We start from the raw sequence: 17,832 nt of genomic DNA on the forward strand, positions 1-17,832 counted from the left end.
TCTCCTTACCTATGCTATCAAAACTCCTGGACCTTGATCCAGGCCGGCAGACACTGTCATTCACAAGCAAATCTAAACCAGCCCTGGAAGAAATTGAACCAGTACTGGCTGACACTGACTTGAATCCCTCTGATGTGGAACTCCATCCCGGAATCCCTCAGACTTCCTCCCTACGTACAAAGCCCATTTCAAAGCCACACTCTGTCATCTTTCCTAACTCTGTACTGCCCAGTCTGCTCCCTGCCTCGGCTTCCACACCTCACCATTGGCAGCTGAGTCCCTTCCCACTGTGCAACTCCATCCTGGAGTCCTCCTGATTCGCACCCTCCCCATATTCAAAAAACGACATTTTAACAACATCACCACTGACTTTGAGCGGGATATTGTCAGAAAGGCTGAACTCTGGAAAATGTGGTCGGACACCTGACTGACAACAGAATAACTTTGTTTTAAATCTTAAGGAGTTTTTGAGTGGTGTTCAGTTAGGACAGAACTCTTTTCTCCCACAAGAACAACAAGAAAAGTAATAAATAACATTGTACAGATAACATCACATTGTGTCAACACGCCATGATGTTCAGAAGTGTAGTAGTAAGATCTTAAGTTGTTATTTGTTTTAAACTGTTATTTGATTGTGCAATCTCCACCCACCTTTCTTTCACTGTGAAAAAATATTTCTTGAGATCAAATCCTGCTCCCTAACTTTTTCTCCGGCAGATGAAGGATACAAGACAGCTTTCAGTTAATTACATTTGAAGTTCAGGTATCATAATGTTTGAGCAGTTCATGTTCATCATGTTTATCAGGACTCTTGACAAATCACAGTTTAAAATTCTTTTTGGGGGGTCAGCCGTGTGTCTGATACATGCGGAAACCCATCGTCATGCTCAATAATAATAATAATAAGAGTATCCAAAACAAACTGAGAATGCCATGCATCCCACATACACATGGGATTAGAACCCAAATTTTCCACAATCTGAGATACTACTGAAGATCTAGGTAATTTTATGTTGTATTTAATTTGAGGAAGCAGTTCCACTCAATGTATGAAAATGCAAAATTACTGTTTATCTTGGTGAATGTGTTTATATCATATAAAATATAGGTAAGTATCTTATTACACTCATACCATTTATAAACTGTCACATGTAAAACAATATCAATTCCGAAATATCTAGATGCTAAAATTTATGTTTTTTTTACTTGTCTTTCTTGTAGCCTTTTTGCTTGCCTGTGGATTCTGATCTTGGCTGGGTTTTCCCCGTAAGTAGCAGAGAATACTTATTTTAAAAGATGGCTGAATATATTCCTATAGCATTTAAAATAGTTTATTTTTTGCTGAGTATTCTGTTTTAATTTATTATTCAATGTTTATTGATCCTTCAACACCCTAACTTTCCCCATTTGTAATATTGTTGCTTCGGTTAGTTCTATATTGAACTAAATGTGTCATTTCTTCTCAAGTAGAAGAGAATACAAATAAATTGTATAACCAGCAGCAACTTGCACTTATAAACTGATACAGGATTGTATCTCGGAATTTAATCGAATTTAATCAATGAATTTGATTCAAGGGAAGACAGTTTATATTCAAGAAAATATTAAGCTTGCTTTGGAAAGAAAAATATTGCAGGACACATTAATAATACTACTTGCATTTTGATATACAGGAGTGCCTTATCAAGTCAAAGTGCTTTGCAGGATATACTGTACAGTTGGATGACTTTCTACTTTGTGGAAGACGTGGTAGCCAATTCGAGTACAGTAATGTCACACAGATAGCCATGGAGTGAGTGACCAATGTTATTCGGGGAATTGTTGGCCAAGACACCCCACTGAGAACACAGCTACTCTCCAGTTTAAGGTGGGTGAAAGATAATAATAATAATAATAATAATCCTTGCATTTGATATAGCGCTTTTCACGTCGGGAGGACGTCCCAAAGCGCTTCACAGAACACACACTGTAAAGTGAATTGACTGTATATTTGTGGGCGAACGCGGCAGCCAATTGCGCACAGCAATGTCCCACAAACAGTCGTAGATTGAAAATGACCAATTTAATTATTGTTTTTGGTTTTGGAGGGATTATTATTAGGCTGTGTGGAGTAAGGAAACTTGCCCAAGGTTTCGCCCTGACCTGCCTGGAATTGAACTCAGGTCTCTCACTTGCAAAGTGAGTGCTCTAACCACTGAGCTACAGGACTCCAGATGACCGAAAGAGATGACTAGTGACTGCAGACACAGGTGGAAATTATCCCCAGTTATAACTTTACTCAGCTCTTGTGAACTTTTGAACCTTAGCTTGAAGTTCTTGGTGTGAGATGTAAAGACACACTAATCCTGTCATCTTGCTGTTTACCAGGTCCAATGGATTAGCACGGTGTTTATCATGTTTAAAAATGTCCTTCAAGCCAGCTTTCATTCCTATCTCTTTAACAAAAGTCTTTTGTAGCTGAGAAAAGCAAAATCTTCTCAAGGTCTAAGTGATTGTGCTTTGCCTGTCAATTGGTGATCTTTCAAAACATTGCATTGATGCTTTCTTTGGCCTGTCTTTGCCACGCACCTGCCCTTTACGTTCAGTTTTGGACATCTAATCCGGGGAAGGATACACTCACTTTAGAATTAGAGCTAAACTGTGTTTCTTGTCTCTGAACCAGTCAGATCAATGTTAATGATTCTCTCCTTTGTTTATGGATGTGATCTTCACTGGATTCTAAAATTAATCTCTGATCTGGCATTATGTTCACCCAATTTCAAAGCTAGAGAATAGTTAACAGATCTCTGATATGCAAATCCCACAATCACATGGGTATACCACAATTGAAATGACTCATTGATTTGGGGATGTTAAGATCCAATACATTTACTTTAATCATACTTATTGGAATCAAATGTCCTGACTGTGTTAATTTCGAGTGTGATCAATAAGTCTGGGAATCATTCTGAGTGTTTCAGTGAGCCCATAATTAATAATACTTATTATTAATAATAATAATAACCCTTACATTTGATATAACATCTTATTACATTGTTGAAATGTCTCAAAGCACTTCACAGGATATATTGTAAAGTGGATTGACTGTGTATTTTGTGAATGAAACACAGCAGCCAGTTCTGCTTGCAGCAATGTCCCATAAACAGGCATGGAGTGAGTGACTGATTTTATTTGGAGAATTGTTGACGAGGATACCAGGAGAAACTCCCTTCTCTTTTGAATAGCGCAATGGGACCTATCTCTTTTTGAATAGTGCAACGTCCACCTGAAGAGACTGGACCTTGATTTAATGTCTCATCCGAAGGACAGTACCTTCGACAAAGCACCCACCCCACCCCAGCGTTATATTGGAGTTTCAGCTTAGACTATATGATTCTAGTCCCAATGTGGGGCTTGAACCCACAACCTTCTGACTCAAAGGCGTTAGTACTACCAATGCACCAGGTTGTCTCACACACACAGAAAAGATACATAATAGAAAATGTGAATACTTGTGGGGTGGACTTTTATCCTCTAGGTGGCAGGATTGTGTTGCTGATGGGCAGCAATCATTCTGTCCATACAGTCATTTCTCACCAGTTTTAAAAAGTCAGTCAGAACTGTTCCTGTTGTGTTCACCTACACTTCAGCCACAGCTTCTCATCACTGAGGTATTTATGACAAACCTATACCCTAGGCAGGTCATAGGGGGTTTGCTGTCAAGTGTAGTTGTGGTGTATATGTGGGTGTATATGTGGGCGAAGGCAGCAGCCAATTCACAGACGACGAGGTCCCACAAATGGCCTTGAATTGAGTGACCAATTAGGATTGTTGGCCAGGTAAAGAGAGAAGAACTCCTTTCTTTTCAAACAGTCCCAAAGAACATCAGTTTAACAGCTCATCTGAAGAAAATCACCACTGACAATGCAGCACTCCCATTTTCCATCCACTGGCGCTACACGGGAGCATCAGGCTGGACTGAGCCTGAGCTCCACCCGCCCTAGCTCAGTATTCACTGACTCTCAATTTCTGCTCTGACTCAAAGCCAGAAATTCGACGTGAGTATTTACCAGCCACCGACCTTTCCGATGTTGGGAACATTAAATTGTTTTAATTAAATATGAGCTGCTTGACCTATCCATCATCACGTCCAGACTCAGCTAAATCCGAGTGTTTATTAAAGTGGCAATGTTAGTCATACACATTGACCGCTGTCTGACGGTTAAATCCAATCACCTCTAGTTTCGGAATCATTTTGCCTTCCCCCATGTCTGCAACATTGCCCCCCCCCCGTCACTACCTCTCGCATCAGGCCGTCGAGACTCTCATCCACGCTTTCAGTACATCCAGGCTTGACTTTGCTAACTCTTCCCTCCACAAGCCGCAGATTACAACAACAACAACATCAAAATTACATTTATAGAGTGCCTATCACGTCAGGAGGATGTCCCAAGGCGCTCTAATTATTTTTTAATTAATGATTATTCAGAACTCTGCAGCTTGTGTCCTCTCCCGCCCTAAGCTCCGATCATCCCCTTCCTCACGTAACATCACTGGCTCACTGTCCCCCAGAGGATCGAGTTCAAGATCCTTGTCCTCACATTAAAGCCCGCCACAGTCTTGCTCCTCCCCATCTCTGCAACCTGCTAAAGCATTATCAACCTTTCCCACTCCCTCCACTTGGCAGGCACTGGGCCGCACCACTTCCCCAGCCCTGCATGCCTCCCCCACCCCTTGTCCGCCATCCCCTCTTGACTCTAGCCCCCAGCTCAGGTGCAAACCTTTCACTGTCCAGGGCCTTGGGACAACCCTCTCAATGTGAAAGGCACTATTATATATCATCTGGGGGGATGGGGAGCCAGCGAAGCCAGGCGATGATGGGGGTGATTGGTTCAGGGACTTGATGCCAGAGAGGTCAGGAGCTGCAGAGTTCTGAATAATCTTTGCAGTTTGCAGAGGGAGGGAAGAGTTGGGAAGTCCACACACACTTGCAGCTGACGCCTGACACGGGATTACTTTGAAAATGACCTGTTTGGCTCTGCCCACTTGCTCCTACCCGGATATCTTCCTCCCTTCACTCTGCAGACACGCCTCTGTGGATCTCTGTAGCAGCAGCAGCAGGTGTGAGTGCAAGTGAGACTTTTGAGTAAGTTGTCTCATTGACTGACTTGACCCGTCTTTACAATCTGTATCAGTGTATGTATATATGTGTGTGTGTGTGTGTATGTGTTGCAGTTTGGGTGTTGTTGGAAGGTGCGACAGGACATGGGTGCTGTGGGGGGTAAAGTGAATAGGTTTGTCTGTGTTTCTTAAAAGACACTTTGCAAACAAAATTCAGTAGTTTTTTTAGATGTCGGGAGGGAGGGGGTGCAGCGCTCACTGCGACAGCTGCAGGTAACTTTTGTTTTTGCTTCCAGTTCAGTTGTGGGACAATTTGTTTGAAGCGTTTGAGAAAAGTTGTTCCAGCTCCCTCCTCTCTTGTCTGAGATTGGAAAATTAGGGTTACAGATGAGGCGCTTTTTTTTTTGCGATTGAATTTAAAGCGATTTTTTTCCCCTCCAGATGTGACATATTTCATGCATAATCCCAAAGTTTTATCACTCGTTTGCTTGTTGACATTCCTTCGCGTTGTGCGATATTTTTCTTTTTTTTTCGTTTGTTAAGTGTTCTCTCTCTCTCTCTCTCTCGTTGAAAAAGCTCCTTAAAAAACAACGTTTACAAGTTAGGTGTCTATTATTACCCGAGCTTTAAAGTAAGAAGCTGTTTATAACATCGGTAATCTAGTTCCAAATTTATTTTCCTTAAACCTTTTTAGGTTAAATTATATAGCATTGGTGTCAGCCTGGCTCAGTATGTGTGTGTGTGTATGTGTGTGTATACATGAGTATCAGTCCAGCTCAGAAACGCCCACAAAATACACAGTCGATCCACTTTACAATATAACCTTTTTTAAAAAGTATATATGTATTTATACATATAATATTCGGTATAACCGAAATCCAAAACAAACACAACGTACAATATCTTCTGTTTCATTTTCCCCTTTCTCCCGATACAAAAAATATTAAATGTTTTAAATTACATTCCTTCACCACACATAGGTTGGGCACACATTTTTTTTTGGGGGACACTGCCTTTAAAACAGTCAGGAGTCGCCCCTGTGTGCACTACATCCACGTGTGCGCCCGCGCACACCCTGGTGAGACACACTTGCCGCCTGATGTGCACCGTACGTGCAAATGTTTACCGGACATACTTTACAATATGCCCAGTGAAGCGGTTTTGTGGACCAAGCTGGAGACAGTCAAACCTTGGAGCTATCTTGCTTAGCTCTCATCAGTGCCTTTTCAGGTCAGAGATTAACTGTATCAATCTGCATGAATGCACATTCCCCCTCATTGGTGTTGGTGCAGAGCTTCGGTGTCTTGTTTGACCACAGATTTAACTGTCCTACAAACCTTCTACCTGGGTTCAAACTTACTTGGCTTTCTCTCATCTCTACAACCTTGCTCTTCCCTACACGAGCCACAGACCATCCAGCTCATGTCCTCTCCTGCACCAGGCTTCGCGAGTCCATCACCCCATCCTTGCCTGGCTCCCTGTATTCCAGCGAATATAGGTGCGCCTCATATTTCAAACTCTAAAATGTCCTCCATCTGATGAGCCCAGTTTGCTCACAAAACACGCAGTCACTGCACTTTACAGTGTATACTGTGAAGTGCTTTGAGACATCTTCCCAACTTGAAAGGTGATGTATCAACTGTAAGGATTATTATATTATCGGCGGGCCAGGCTCTCAAGCATTTTACTCTCACACTCTGGAACATCATCCTGAAGTCCATCCATCTTGCAACCTCCCTCACCACCTTAAAGCCACCTCAAGACCCTTTCAACCTCGTTTTGGTTAACCCCACCAGCCCCCCCCCAATCCAGTTTAATCCCCCAATCTGAGCTTTTAGACCTCCTCTTGACATGTATGTGTGTGCGTGTGTGTATATATATAATATATACATACACACAAAATTGTTGTCTTTGGGATTTGTGTATCAATGTTTGCGGCTATGTGTGTGTGCGCATGCGTGTATCAGTGTTTGGGGCTGTGTGTATATCTCAGTGCTTGGTCCCAGCTCGGGTCCGAAACACTGATGGTCCAGCGCCTTGGGACGTCCTCCCGATGTGAAAGGTGCTATACAAATTTAATTTTGTTATTGTTTTTGTGTGTGCCAGTATTTGGGGCTGTGTTTGTGTGTAGCTCAGTGTTTTGGGGCTGTGTGTGTATATCTCAGTGTTTTGCGGCTGTGTGTGTATATCTCAGTGTTTTGTGGCTGTGTGTGTATATCTCAGTGTTTTGTGGCTGTGTGTGTATATCTCAGTGTTTGGGGGCTTTGTGTGTATATCTCAGTGTTTTGGGCCTGTGTGTGTATATCTCAGTGTTTGGGGCTGTGTGTATATCTCAGGGTTTTGAGGCTGTGTGTGTATATCTCAGTGTTTGGGGCTGTGTGTGTGTGTGTATCTCAGTGTTTGGGGCTGTGTGTGTGTATCACAGTGTTTGGGGCTGTGTGTGTGTGTATCACAGTGTTTGGGGCTGTGTGTGTGTGTATCTCAGTGTTTGGGGCTGTGTGTGTGTGTATCTCAGTGTTTGGGGCTGTGTGTGTGTGTGTGTGTGTGTGTGTGTATCTCAGTGTTTGGGGCTGTGTGTGTGTGTGTATCTCAGTGTTTGGAGCTGTGTGTGTGTGTGTGTGTGTATCTCAGTGTTTGGGGCTGTGTGTGTGTGTGTGTATCTCAGTGTTTGGGGCTGTGTGTGTGTGTGTGTATCTCAGTGTTTGGGGCTGTGTGTGTGTGTGTGTGTGTATATCTCAGTGTTTGGCGCTGTGTGTGTGTGTATATCTCAGTGTTTGGGGCTGTGTGTGTGTGTGTATCTCAGTGTTTGGGGCTGTGTGTGTGTGTGTGTGTGTGTGTATCTCAGTGTTTGGGGCTGTGTGTGTGTGTGTCTCAGTGTTTGGGGCTGTGTGTGTGTGTATTTCAGTGTTTGGGGCTGTGTGTGTGTGTGTATCTCAGTGTTTGGGGCTGTGTGTATATCTCAGGGTTTTGAGGCTGTGTGTGTATATCTCAGTGTTTGGGGCTGTGTGTGTGTGTGTGTATCTCAGTGTTTGGGGCTGTGTGTGTGTGTATCACAGTGTTTGGGGCTGTGTGTGTGTGTATCACAGTGTTTGGGGCTGTGTGTGTGTGTGTGTATCTCAGTGTTTGGGGCTGTGTGTGTGTGTGTGTATCTCAGTGTTTGGAGCTGTGTGTGTGTGTGTGTGTGTATCTCAGTGTTTGGGGCTGTGTGTGTGTGTGTGTGTCTCAGTGTTTGGGGCTGTGTGTGTGTGTGTGTCTCAGTGTTTGGGGCTGTGTGTGTGTGTGTGTGTGTGTGTGTGTGTATCTCAGTGTTTGGGGCTGTGTGTGTGTGTGTGTGTGTGTGTATCTCAGTGTTTGGGGCTGTGTGTGTGTGTGTGTATCTCAGTGTTTGGAGCTGTGTGTGTGTGTGTGTGTATCTCAGTGTTTGGGGCTGTGTGTGTGTGTGTGTGTATCTCAGTGTTTGGGGCTGTGTGTGTGTGTGTGTGTATCTCAGTGTTTGGGGCTGTGTGTGTGTGTGTATCTCAGTGTTTGGGGCTGTGTGTGTGTGTGTGTGTGTGTATCTCAGTGTTTGGGGCTGTGTGTGTGTGTGTGTATCTCAGTGTTTGGGGCTGTGTGTGTGTGTGTGTGTGTGTATCTCAGTGTTTGGGGCTGTGTGTGTGTGTGTGTATCTCAGTGTTTGGGCTGTGTGTGTGTGTGTGTATCTCAGTGTTTGGGGCTGTGTGTGTGTGTGTGTGTGTGTGTGTATCTCAGTGTTTGGGGCTGTGTGTGTGTGTGTGTGTGTGTGTGTATATCTCAGTGTTTGGCGCTGTGTGTGTGTGTATATCTCAGTGTTTGGGGCTGTGTGTGTGTGTGTGTATCTCAGTGTTTGGGGCTGTGTGTGTGTGTGTGTGTGTATCTCAGTGTTTGGGGCTGTGTGTGTGTGTGTCTCAGTGTTTGGGGCTGTGTGTGTGTGTGTGTGTGTGTGTGTCTCAGTGTTTGGGGCTGTGTGTGTGTGTGTGTGTGTTTAACCCCATAGATTGAGAGGAGAAGGGAAAGGGACAGAGACGGGGTGTGGGAGGGATGGAAAGGGAGAGACTGCGACTCTGAAACGAAAGCGGTGATGAAGCGGGAGGAGCAGCTTCTCTTTGCTGTGTATCTGTAGGTCTGTGTCTCTCTTCTCTCTCACTCTCTGTTTGAGTTTTGCTCTGTGTTGCTCTCTCGAGTCTCTCTGTGTGTGTGTCTCTCTCTCTCAGTCTTTGAGTCGGTGTCTTTCTCTTTCTATCTCTCTCTCTTTCCGTGTCTCTCTGTCTGTGTCTGTGTCCTGTGTGTGTGTGTCTCTCTCTCTCTCTCTCTCTCTCTGTTGGTATATCTGTCTGTCACTCGCTGTGCGAGTGTCGCGCTCTCTGCGAGTCTCTCAAGTCTCAGAGTGAGTCAGTGTGTCTTTCTCTCAGTCTCCGTGTCTCTCAGTCTCTGAGTCTGTGTGTGAGAGTCTCTCTCAGTCTCTGTGACTCCCAGTCTGAGTGTGAGTCTGTGTGTGTGAGAGTCTCTCTCAGTCTCTATGTCTTCCAGTCTGAGTGTGAGTCTGTGTGTGAGAGTCTCTCTCAGTCTCTGTGACTCCGTCTGAGTGTGAGTCTCTGTGTGTGTGTGAGTCTCTCTCAGTCTCTGTAACTCCCAGTCTGAGTGTGAGTCTGTGTGTGAGAGTCTCTCTCAGTCTCTGTGACTCCCAGTCTGTGAGTGTGAGTCTGTGTGTGTGAGTCTCTCTCAGTCTCTGTGACTCCCAGTCTGAGTGTGAGTCTGTGTGTGTGAGAGTCTCTCTCAGTCTCTGTGTCTTCCAGTCTGAGTGTGAGTCTGTGTGTGTGAGAGTCTCTCTCAGTCTCTGTGACTCCGTCTGAGTGTGAGTCTCTGTGTGTGTGAGAGTCTCTCTCAGTCTCTGTAACTCCCAGTCTGAGTGTGAGTCTGTGTGTGAGAGTCTCTCTCAGTCTCTGTGACTCCCAGTCTGAGTGTGAGTCTGTGTGTGTATGAGAGTCTCTCTCAGTCTCTGTGTCTTCCAGTCTGAGTGTGGTCTGTGTGTGAGAGTCTCTCTCAGTATCTGTGACTCCCAGTCTGTGAGTGTGAGTCTGTGTGTGAGAGTCTCTCTCAGTCTCTGTGACTCCCATTCTGAGTGTGAGTCTCTGTGTGTGTGAGAGTCTCTCTCAGTCTCTGTGACTCCCAGTCTGAGTGTGAGTCTCTGTGTGTGTGTGAGAGTCTCTCTCAGTCTCTGTGACTCCCATTCTGTGAGTGTGAGTCTGTGTGTGAGAGTCTCTCTCAGTCTCTGTGACTCCCAGTTTAAGTGTGAGTCTGTGTGTGTGAAAGAGTCTCTCTCAGTCTCTGTGACTCCCAGTCTGAGTGTGAGTCTGTGTGTGTCAGTCTCTCTCAGTCTCTGTGACTCCCAGTCTGAGTGTGAGTCTGTGTGTGTGAGTCTCTCTCAGTCTCTGTGACTCCCAGTTTAAGTGTGAGTCTGTGTGTGTGAGAGAGTCTCTCTCAGTCTCTGTGACTCCCAGTCTGAGTGTGAGTCTGTGTGTGTGAGTCTCTCTCAGTCTCTGTGACTCCCAGTTTAAGTGTGAGTCTGTGTATGTGAGAGAGTCTCTCTCAGTCTCTGTGACTCCCAGTCTGAGTGTGAGTCTCTGTGTGTGTGTGAGAGTCTCTCTCAGTCTCTGTGACTCCCAGTCTGAGTGTGAGTCTGTGTGTGTGTGAGAGTCTCTCTCAGTCTCTGTGACTCCCAGTCTGAGTGTGAGTCTGTGTGTGTGAATCTCTCTCAGTCTCTGTCTCCCAGTCTGTGAGTCTGAGTCTCTGTGTGTGAGAGTCTACTCTCAGTCTCTGTGTCTGTCTCCCAGTCTGTGAGCGTGAGTCTCTGTGTGTGAGAGTCTACTCTCAGTCTCTGTGTCTGTCTCCCAGTCTGTGAGTGTGAGTCTGTGTGTGTGAGTCTCGCTCTCAGTCTCTGTGTCTGTCTCCCAGTCTGTGAGTGTGAGTCTGTGTGTGTGAGTCTCGCTCTCAGTCTCTGTGTCTGTCTCCCAGTCTGTGAGTGTGAGTCTGTGTGTGTGAGAGTCTCTCTCAGTCTCTGTGTCTGTCTCCCAGTCTGTGAGTGTGAGTCTGTGTGTGTGAGAGTCTCTCTCAGTCTCTGTGTCTGTCTCCCAGTCTGTGAGTGTGAGCCTGTGTGTGTGAGTCTCGCTCTCAGTCTCTGTGTCTGTCTCCCAGTCTGTGAGTGTGAGTCTGTGTGTGTGTGAGTCTCGCTCTCAGTCTCTGTGTCTGTCTCCCAGTCTGTGAGTGTGAGCCTGTGTGTGTGAGAGTCTCGCTCTCAGTCTCTGTGTGTCTCCCAGTCTGTGAGTGTGAGTCTGTGTGTGTGTGAGTCTCGCTCTCAGTCTCTGTGTCTGTCTCCCAGTCTGTGAGTGTGAGTCTGTGTGTGTGAGAGTTTCTCTCTCAGTCTTTGAGTCGGTGTCTCTGTGCGCCAGGCAGTCGCGATGCTAGACCCATCCTCCAGTGAAGAGGAGCCGGACGAGGTGCTGGAAGGGGTGAGGGCTGAGGTGCTGGCTCCTCCCGGCCCGAGTCCCACAGCCAGCCCCCCCAGCCCCTGCCCCTGCCCCAGCCCGGCCCCGAGCAACGACACGGACCGCCAGGAACGGCAGCGGCAACGGGAGGAGAACCGGCGCCGCCCGCTGCAGCTCTATGTCTTCCTCCTCAGGTGCATTGCCCACCCCTTCACCGCCAAGCAGCCCACCGACATGGCCCGGCGCCAGCACAAGGTGAGCCTCTGTGAGAGTAAGAGACTCACTGTGAGAGTGAGAGAGTGAGTGAGAGACTCACTGTGTGAGTGAGAGAGTGAGGGAGAGACTCGATGTGTGAGAGTGAGTGAGAGACTCATTGTGAGAGTGAGTGAGAGACTCACTGTGAGAGTGAGTGAGAGACTCACTGTGAGAGTGAGTGAGAGACTCACTGTGAGAGTGAGTGAGAGACTCACTGTGAGAGTGAGTGAGAGACTCACTGTGAGAGTGAGTGAGAGACTCACTGTGAGAGTGAATGAGAGACTCACTGTGAGTGAGTGAGTGAGTGAGTGAGTGAGTGACTCACTGTGAGAGTGAGTGACTCACTGTGAGAGTGAGTGACTCACTGTGAGAGTGAGAGACTCACTGTGAGAGTGAGAGACTCACTGTGAGAGTGAGAAACTCACTGTGAGAGTGAGAAACTCATGTGAGAGTGAGAGACTCACTGTGAGAGTGAGAGACTCACTGTGAGAGTGAGAGAGTGAGCGAGAGACTCACTGTGAGTGAGCGAGAGACTCGCTGTGAGTGAGCGAGAGACTCGCTGTGAGTGAGCGAGAGACTCGCTGTGTGTGAGCGAGAGACTCACTATGAGTGAGTGAGTGAGCGAGTGAGTGAGTGAGAGACTCGTGGTAGTGAGAATGTCACTGAGAGTGAGTGACACTGAGAGTGAGTGAGCGAGAGACTCGCTGTGAGCGTGAGAGCGCAAGTGAGGAGAGAGTGAGTCAGTCACTAAGCGAATTGGGGGGAGAGGAGTCAGTTACTGAATGAAGAAGTGAGTGAGTACATCACTGAGTGAGAGAGTGAGCCAGTCACTGGGCACTCAGTGAGAGAGTGAGAAAATAACTGAGTAAGAGAGGTGCGTGAGGGAGTCTGTCAAGTTTGTCAGCCTGGCGTAGTGGTAGCACTCTGAGTCCAAACATTTCGCCCCGAAACTCTGGAGCACTCTCCCCCAATCCCTCCACCGTGCCTCCTCTCTCCCCTCTTTCAAGTCCTGCCTGAAAACTTTCCTGTTCGACTGCGCTTACAGCCACCTGCCCCCCCCCCCCCCAGTCGAAGTCAGGCTCCACTGCTATTAAGCGCTCTGAGATGCTACCCTGTGTGGAGGGCGCCATATAAGTGCGAGTTGTTGTTGTTGTTGGATTCAAGCCCCACATCAGGATTTGAAATCACATAGTCTAAGAAGACATTCCTACGCAGTCCTGGGGGTGTGTTGCATTGTCGGATGTGTCTTCCTTCGGATGAGATGTTAAACCGAAGTCCCCTCTGCCATTCAGGTGGACAATAGCCAGGATTATTATCCAAATGCCAGAATTATTATTATCCAAATGCCAGAATTATTATTATTATCCAAATGCCAGGATTATTGTTATTATTATTGATAAATAATATTATTAATATTATTGTTATTATTATTGCTGCTGTTAAAGTTATTATTGTTTGCCCTTTTCAGCATCCCAATAGGATTGGTTTCAGACCAGATCTACTAGCTGGCGAGCTTTTCTCCCAGTGCTGTGGCCGACAATCTCTCAGATAAATTATTCATTCACTTTGTGGTTGTTTGTGGGACATGGCTGTGCACAAATTGGCTGCCGCGTTCTTCTTTCTCCCATGCTGTCTAAACACACTGGCTGCTGTTTATTTACTGTTTTGAACTTGACAGGTTTTGTGATGACAAAATGAATTAGTTATTGATTAAATTACGGTGTATTTGGATGCCGCTGTCACACACTTTAAATGGACTACTTCGGCAGTCCCACTTTTTCGGTAGCACTCGTCTCCTGATCAGAAGTTTGTGGGTTCAACCCTCCCCCAACCCCCATAAGTGAAAGGCCAGGCTAACACTCTCTTGTATGTGTACTGGGCGTATGTGTATGTGGGAGGAGGGGGCACTGGAAATTGCATAAGATGTTAAACTGATGTCCCGCCTGTGTGTTCAGGTGGACAATAAAATCCTGTGGCGCTGTTGAAAAAGAGAGGGGAGTTTCTGTCTCCTGGTCCTGTCTGACAATCCCTCACATAAAATTGATCACTTGCTTTGTGGCTGCTTGTGGGACGTTACTGTGTGCAAATTGGCTGCTTGTTCACGTACAAATCACACAGTCACTACACTTGTCAGAAATTGTCTGAAGCGTTTAGGACACAGAAGGCATTGTGTGAAGTGCGAGTATAATACACACCAATTAGATCGGCTTTGATGTCAGGCAGTTGTCTCAAATCACTTGACACTGGAGGCTGGATATCCATGCCGGAGAGAGGGTGGGATCCAAAGAGGATTAATTTCAGCACGTGAGCCTGCTCGATGCGACTTAGCTCTCTCGCCATTCACTGCGTGTTTTGGCGCTGATTTCATCCCCGAATTATCACGCGTTTGATTTTGTTCAGGTGCAAATTGCATTCTGACACATGAATCGAATGAAAGTGTTTCTTCTCTGGGAATGAGAGGCGATTGCTCCCCGATTGAACACTCTATACCCAGCGCTCAGCCTAGAGATGTTATCCTGTGGTTAAACTTGGTTGAAAAACAGAAGTGATGAAAGCAAACATGGAAGCGAGCACAGAATTTAGTAACTAAATCTTTTACATAAACAAAGTTGTGTGAGTAAGAATTCTACTTTTTTTTAGAAAAGACTAATAATAATCCTCAGTTTATTTTATGATCAGCCTGGTGTCTGACACACATGGACAGCCATCACTGTAATCAGCCGGGTGTCTGACACACATGGAAACCCATCACCGTTATCAGCCGTCTTGACACTCAGGGAAATCATCACTGTAATCAGCTGGGTGTCTGTCACATGTGGAAACCCATCACTTTGATCAGCTGGGTGTCTGAGATACGCAGGAAGCCATCACTGTAATCAGCTGGGTATTTGACACATGCGGCAACCCATCACTGTACTTAAGAGTATCCAAACCAGACCTAGTGTTCCACGTATGCCACCTAAATGTGGAAATTCCTCTGTATTGGAATAGAAAGCGCACTCCCTCCCTGGAGGGAGACATCATGCTTACTTCCGGTGTGTTCATCCTCATATTTACCTATAACTGGCGGAATATCTCGGATCGCTTTGCAGTGATTTGTTGCTGATTGCTGACTATGAATGTTGCAACTAATTTGCGCATGTCAACGTCTGTGAAGTGAGTGACCAATTTTACCTGAAGGATTTACAGCCAGCATACCAGGAGAGAGAAACTCCCTACTATTTTCCAATGATACGGTGGGATCTTTAATGTCTACCTCAACAGATTCAGTTTAATATCTCATCTGAAGGATGGCACCCCAGCAATGCAGCAGGGGTACATGCAGTGTGTGAAAAATGACACGTTTGCAAAATGGATTTGTTGTAAGATGTTTTCAAAAAAAGTAATGCTCATTCTGGCAAAGTTTGGGTGGAAGGGGGAGAAGGAGCGAGCGAGCATTGCCGGAGGCACCGTCTTTTGTATGAGACATTAAACAGAGCTCACATCTGTGTCTGTTCAGATGGACGTTAAATATATTGTTGGGGGAAAAAAGAATGGAGTTTCTCTCTCCTGGTGTCCTGGCTGACAATCCCCGTGATAAAATTCGTCATTCGCTTCGTGGCTGTTTGTTGGACATTGCTATGTGTAAATTAACGGTTGTGTTTGCCCACACAATACAGTCACTGCACTTTGCAGAATAACTGAAACTTTGTGAAATATTTTGACGCTTTAGGTATAACGTAAAATGAGGATTTTTTTGGTCAAGTTGTTCCATTTCCTGTTTGCTAGGCTCTGAGCTGCCGTGTGGATGTTCGCCTGTGATCCTGTGTCCTGTTACTGAGTCACGCTGGGGCTATGTTTGCTAAGTGTTGGGCTTGGCTCTTTCTGCTTAACAGCTGTTGCTACAGGCTGAGATCATTCAGACTGTGCACACACTGCAGACTGCACGCACACATACAGGTTCGCATGAGGCAAATAACTCATGAATAATAATAATATGTATGAGAATATTATTCTCATAAATATTATCATTCATGGGAATACATTGAGATGCCTCAAAACGCTTTACAGGCTGTACTGTAAAGTGTAGTAGTTGTGTATTTTGTGGGGAAAATGCGACAGCCAGTTTGAACATAGCAATGTCCCACAAACGGCCATGGAGGGAGTGACCAATTTTATGTGGAGGATTGTTGGCCAGGACACCGGGAAAGAGAAATTCCCTTTTATTTTTGAATAGTGCTATTGGTTCTTTAATGTACACCTGAACAGGTACAGACGGGACCTCGGTTTAATGTCTCATCTGAAGGACGGCACCTCCGACAATACATCGCTCACCCAGCATTGCACTGGAGTGAAAGCAGAGACTACATGAGTTCCAAATCCTGACATTGAGTTTGAACCCACAACCTCCCTCGCCTCCTTCAAGGCTCGTCTCAAGATCTTTCTCTTTGACTGTGCCTTTGAAATCTTCCCACCTCGACCTTCCTTGCCCTCCACCTCTCTTGACTCCAGCTCGGGTGCAAACTCTTCCTCTTTGATTTTGCCTTCAGTCATCCTCCCACCCCCTCAGCCCCACCCCACTCGCCTTCCACCCCCTCAGCCTCACCCTACTCGGTTCCCACCCCTAACCTGGGCCCAAACTCTCGACTGGCCAACGCCTTGGGATGTCCTGACGATGTGAAAGGCACTATACAAGTGTAAAATGCTGTAATAATATCTTGTATAAGATTGTTACTCCCATTTCCAGGCTGCCGAATAAGCCAGCTCTGGCAGAAATCTCCCAACTTCTAGGTTGACCGACTCAGATCCAGGCTATTTGACCCATTGTATCAGTGTTGGGTCTTTGCTCCTCCCCTTGCCCTTCCTCCGCACTGCCTATCCTAATTGCCCTTTAAATGCCCTCAGGCAAATCACTCCACACTCCAATAACTCTAATCATTTTTCCCTTTCCATGGGCTGGGGACAATACATTTATCCACGCCCTTTGGTGTTCATCAACCACCCAGCTCCATAAAAGAGTCCCAATGCTGGTTTTAAACAAAGAGTAAATAGTGCTTGACAAAGCCAGCAGAAAAGTTAAATATAGGGGGAGAGAATGGCATCTCTCACCTCCCCCCCGAAGGGCAGCTTGTTAGGACAGTGAAGCCTTTCTCTCTGGTTAAACAGGTGGCAGACAAGCTCTCACAATGCGCTGACTGCCTGCGGGGACTTGAGAGCGTTAGCGTGTAGTGTTGATCCACTGTTGATGGGATGGGACTCTCACTGTTGCGTCCTCCCTCATCTATCTGCAGGTTAGGTGTGTGGATGTTTCCATTAACAAGCTCTGCGGGAGGGTGGGGGGAGTTTCGCTGCCTCTTGACCCACGTGGGTTGTACTCATTTACTTTACAGATGTGGGTAAGGCTGTGATGAACTTTCCCCCATTGAAGGGGGATACAATAATTAATAACCTTCGCATTTGACACAGTGACCTATCACATCTCAAAGCGCTTCACAGGAGTATTTTATAGATGGATGCAGGAGCCAATTTGGGCATAACAATTTCCCACAAACAGCCATGAAGCAATTGACCAATTTTTATCTGGGGATTGTTGGCCTAGGATTCCGGGAGAGAGAAACTCCCTTCTCTTTTTTGAATAGTGGCGGGGGATCTTGCAGGACAAGCATTCGGTTTAAAGTATTCTTATTAAAGTCTCAACTGAAGGACGGCACCCTCGACAATGCGGCTCGCTGTAACCCCCTTACCACCACTCCCCAACATGGCTTTGGAGCATCAGCCGAGACTGTTATCTCAAAAGTCCCCCATGTGGGGCTTGAATGCACAAGCTTCTGACTTAGAGGCGAGAGTGCGAGCGACTGAGGCATGCTGACAAATGTTTGACCTTGTTAGGAGCATTTAATTTGTGAGAGCTGTGGTTACAACAAGTGCATTCAGTCATTGGCTGCAGAGCTCCCACTCAGTTGTTGTAGGGCAGTGATGAGACTGGCACACAGGTGAT

The 17,832-nt window shown here is 46.0% G+C and overlaps 1 protein-coding gene across 3 annotated transcripts in view; it reads left to right on the forward strand.

Annotated features, from left to right (window-relative positions):
* The first annotated feature begins 11,796 nt into the window (after positions 1-11,796).
* The window catches only part of LOC103179424 (calcium-dependent secretion activator 2), a 104,304-nt gene continuing 98,268 nt past the window's right edge, over positions 11,797-17,832 (forward strand). For all 3 annotated transcript variants that reach the window (XM_007894716.2, XM_042335347.1, XM_042335348.1), the window contains exon 1: positions 11,797-11,855. In XM_007894716.2, the coding sequence (XP_007892907.2) occupies positions 11,835-11,855 (21 nt within the window). In that variant the 5' untranslated portion in view covers positions 11,797-11,834. The remainder of the gene's footprint in view (positions 11,856-17,832) is intronic.

This window comes from Callorhinchus milii, unplaced genomic scaffold, assembly GCF_018977255.1.
Source record: "Callorhinchus milii isolate IMCB2004 unplaced genomic scaffold, IMCB_Cmil_1.0 Scaffold5, whole genome shotgun sequence".
Classification (NCBI taxonomy): Eukaryota; Metazoa; Chordata; class Chondrichthyes; order Chimaeriformes; family Callorhinchidae; genus Callorhinchus; species Callorhinchus milii.